Here is a 3,857-nt window from a genome sequence, read left to right as displayed (position 1 = left end):
CACAATGTCTCCAGTGTGTTTACTTCATGGGGCTTTTCAGCCGGAACTTTGACAAATTGATTTAATACTCTTCTATATTAGATGTCATAATTATTTTCAGGATGGGATGGAGTAGTACTATGCCTATCTGGTAAGAGCTTCCTAAAAGAAAAAGCAGATCCAACTTATGGTTTGAAATCTAATAAGAACCTGAGGTGATGTGATTGATGCTGTTTATTTATTCATTAGAAGCAGGCAACTGAAGACCAGAGAGTTGCAGAAACAGCTCCGGAATATAGGGATCTCTCCCCAACTACCCACTGCTCTATTATTTTCTTAGGCTTGAATTTAATTTATACAGTGGGACCTGCTGTGAACACCATCTGAAATATACAATACAAAATGCGGGAAAAGGAAAAAGATTTACCTGACAAGAGTCTTTTCCACCTTCCAGGTATCCTGCACAAAACATATTGTTGGTGATTTTCCCTGGATAAGCCTTACTGCATTGACTCTGAGAAAGTATAGGGGCAGTCAGACACTGTAGGAGGTCTGGATAGCTTGCTGTGGGAAAGATCAAAGAAGCAATATTCATTTCTGGAAGTAGATATTAGACATGCCCTAGAATGTTTGAATAGCACAATTACAGAACTGAAGCTTCTCCATAAAACCTCTGTAAAACTATTGCCCTAAGGATGCCAATCATCCTTTGCTTCATTGCAAAAATCTTCCAGTTGACCAAATCCTGGACTTAAGGCAAGTTCTGAGTATCTTATTGGGATGCATTGTTTTACATGAGATGATCCAATTTATAATGGAATTTGTCAGGAAATGAAAGCCAAGAATCAATATCTATTAACCTCTCTCCATAATTTTGCTCAATAAATTCAACTGAACATGATCAAAGAACATGAAGAAGACTTACAGCCACTGCTGAGAGTGTTGCCCCATCCAGAGATTAAACATTTTGCTCCACTGGCTGGACAGCTGTTTGGTAGATTGACTGCTGAAACACGGGAATTGAGAGTGGCTGGTTTGGATAGTTTGATGAGCATGATGTCATTGTCCAAGGTTTGGGAGTTGTAGCTGGGATGACGAATGACTTTCACTGAATCAATATACTGCTCAGAACCATCATTTTTCGTCAAACTGTGTTCCCCAAGTCTCACTTGGATTCGGCTGAATCAAAACAGGAAACAGAAATTTTGGTCATGCCTTTTTTCATCCAACCTCTTTTAATATGCTATAAGTAAAAGCCCAGCCCACTAATATTGCCGCTCACAAGAGCATCCTGCTGCCCATAATGGCTAAATCCAGGAAAAGATGGACACAATTGCAAGTTGGCTTCCAGTACTGGGTAGGCAGTAAACACTTCTATACATTTGTGCACACCCATACCTACATATAGAAGCATGTGTGTATATTCTTTATTAAATTTACTAATACAAGTAAATATTTCAGCACAATGGTGATGTCCAAGTTAAAATTAGAACAAATGATTACTTACGATTTATAGCAGTGAGCAGCTGAAACAATCCATTGGCTCTTTATGATGGAGCCACCACAGAAATGGTATCCGGAATTCAGGGAGACCTGATAGGGGACAGAATGCTTTTGGCAGGTGTAGCCGCCCACAATCTTATCATCGTCTTCATCATCGATGGGAAAGGCAACTGGATAATGAAAATATTAAAATATTTAGATTTCATAGTGGGTGAAACAGGAAACAAATATCCCCCAATTTTTAGCAGAAGAAATTTATGAAAATTGTGGTATACTCTGAAGAGTCCATATGATGGGATCTTCATCCCATTCGAGCGAGCCACAGATGGCCAGTTAACCAGTAGGAAGTCATATGAGGAGGGAGGGCAGAAGGGGGGAAGGAAAGAGGGATGTAGGAAATAACAGAAAAGGAAATTATCTAAAAGTAATTTACATTTACTCTATCTCTCTTAACTGTGAAACCATCCCGACCTCTGCCACAGGGGCCAGAAATGCCACTATTCGTGGCAGTTGAGTTCCTGCCTTTATGTTTTGGCCCATAGGTTTCTACCTCCTGTCAAAAATGTCTTCTCCCCCCCCTTTTTGAGCAATTTCCACTCTTCTATGAAGAGATATTGATGAACTACCATAGAATGCAAATTTGGGATATGTTTTGGTATGTGGGGAAATATGCATATAGCAGATCTCCAGTGGTTCTGCAGTTTTTTCCAGAATTGTACACTTAGGTGATCTGCAATCCTAGGAAAAGATGTATCTGGGTTCGGGAGTTATAGACAGATGCTATCCATGTACATTCTGAAGCAGCTTTTTGCCTTCAGGTTCATTGTTTACTTTCTCATGCTCCTACACATCATTTCCCTCAAACATTGAGTAAGACAAGGTTAAGTGAACCCTGAGCCAATTTCCCTTTGAATAGTTTCTATCATTGGACCATTTGTATCATGCAAGTGTATGGAATAGATAATGATTCTGTTTCAAGGAATGGGTAGGATATTTGAGGGACTGGGGATCCTAAGGTTTGTCTAAGATCTGTTGCCTTAAAAAGCAATGTGCCTGCTCTAAGCTTTTCCTGTCTACAACTTTTTCTTCACTTGCTATTATATCTGGGAATAAGTTACCTCAGGCCAGACATTAGGTAGTATAATTTGGTGGCTTCAGCTGAAACACCAAGAAAGCATAAAGAAAGTTCCTTAGCTATATCATCGATAAAGATACCTGGTTTAAAATTAATAATCTGTGGCTAATATTTAGTCTAGTATTCCACAACTTTGGCAGCTTTTAAGATGTACGGACTTCAACCTCCACAATTCCCCAGCTAGCATGCTGGATTGGAAATTCTGGCAGTTGAAGTCCATACATGTTATAGTTTCCAAAGTTTAGAAACCCTTCTATAGATTAATTTTGGTGGCTTGGGAGTCCCACCTTTACAAATTCAGCCCTAAACTAATAAAAAGCCCTTAGGCTCACTAGCCTGCTAGCTCAAATTCTACTTGAAAACATACAGTTGTCTCTTTCCAGTTCCAAGATGAGACTTCTCAGGATCTTCTCTGGAAGAAATTATGGACTTACCAGCTGCTCCCAAGAGTGCTAACAGCCAAATGAACTTCATGTTGCCTTCTATCATCAGATAGGCAGACCAAAGGAGCTGTTGCACATATTTATGTTGTGGGACCAATATTATCTTTACTCCAAGGACTTAATCAAAAGGAAAAATNNNTTTTTTTTTTATGGTGAGGGTTGTCCTTGGACTTTGAATGGTATACTGAGTTCAAATAACAACAAGTTAATGAGCCCAAGACAAGAACTCAACTTGATTTAATTTAAATAAAAATGAAGTGGGTTTTGTGAATATGATTACTTTAAGCTCCAGCTGACTTGCAAAAACTAAAAAAAATCTACTCTCCAAGAACATTCTTATGAATAGATGCTATTAGGCTTCAGGGTATTAAAAAAAAAAACCTCAATACTTAAAAATATTTTCTTTGAGAAATTGGAATTCATTGTATTTGGCTTAAGGTTTTATTTATATATGCAGACTTGTTTATAGTTTATAGGCCACATGGTCCTAATGACTCTGAATGGTTTATAATTAAAAGTAAGAAAAGAATAAGAAATGACAAATAACCTGAAGGTGAATTTGTAACTTTTAAAAAATCCTCCAAATGATGAGCTGAGCCATCATCCTGCCTAAAGCCCAGGAGAACCATTTGATCTTTGGTAGGTTCCCGAATGTCATTGGGGTAGAAGGCATGAAGATCTCTGGGACATTATCCTTTCAAAGCTTCCTGGGTTGTATTGGATGACACTGCACAACTGATGGGGACCAGAATGTGGGTGAAACAGTATATTGAAAATGTTCATACAATTTCAGTTAA

General features: G+C 38.4%; 1 protein-coding gene across 1 annotated transcript in view; it reads right to left on the bottom strand.

The window, feature by feature from the left end:
- LOC107286912 (cationic trypsin-3-like) overlaps nt 1-3,091 on the bottom strand; it is a 14,028-nt gene extending 10,937 nt beyond the window's left edge. Inside the window, exons 1-4 of the mRNA XM_015815355.1 lie at nt 3,052-3,091; nt 1,487-1,652; nt 905-1,158; nt 407-543 (exon numbers count right to left, since the gene is read on the bottom strand). Of these exons, the coding sequence (XP_015670841.1) occupies nt 407-543; nt 905-1,158; nt 1,487-1,652; nt 3,052-3,091 (597 nt within the window). The remainder of the gene's footprint in view (nt 1-406; nt 544-904; nt 1,159-1,486; nt 1,653-3,051) is intronic.
- Nucleotides 3,092-3,857: the final 766 nt, after the last annotated feature.

This window comes from Protobothrops mucrosquamatus, unplaced genomic scaffold (genome assembly GCF_001527695.2).
Source record: "Protobothrops mucrosquamatus isolate PMUCROS unplaced genomic scaffold, P.Mucros_1.0 scaffold337, whole genome shotgun sequence".
NCBI lineage: Eukaryota > Metazoa > Chordata > Lepidosauria > Squamata > Viperidae > Protobothrops > Protobothrops mucrosquamatus.
The sequence above is the reverse complement of the archived record's forward strand: the minus strand, read 5'-3'. Positions and strand labels throughout refer to the sequence as shown.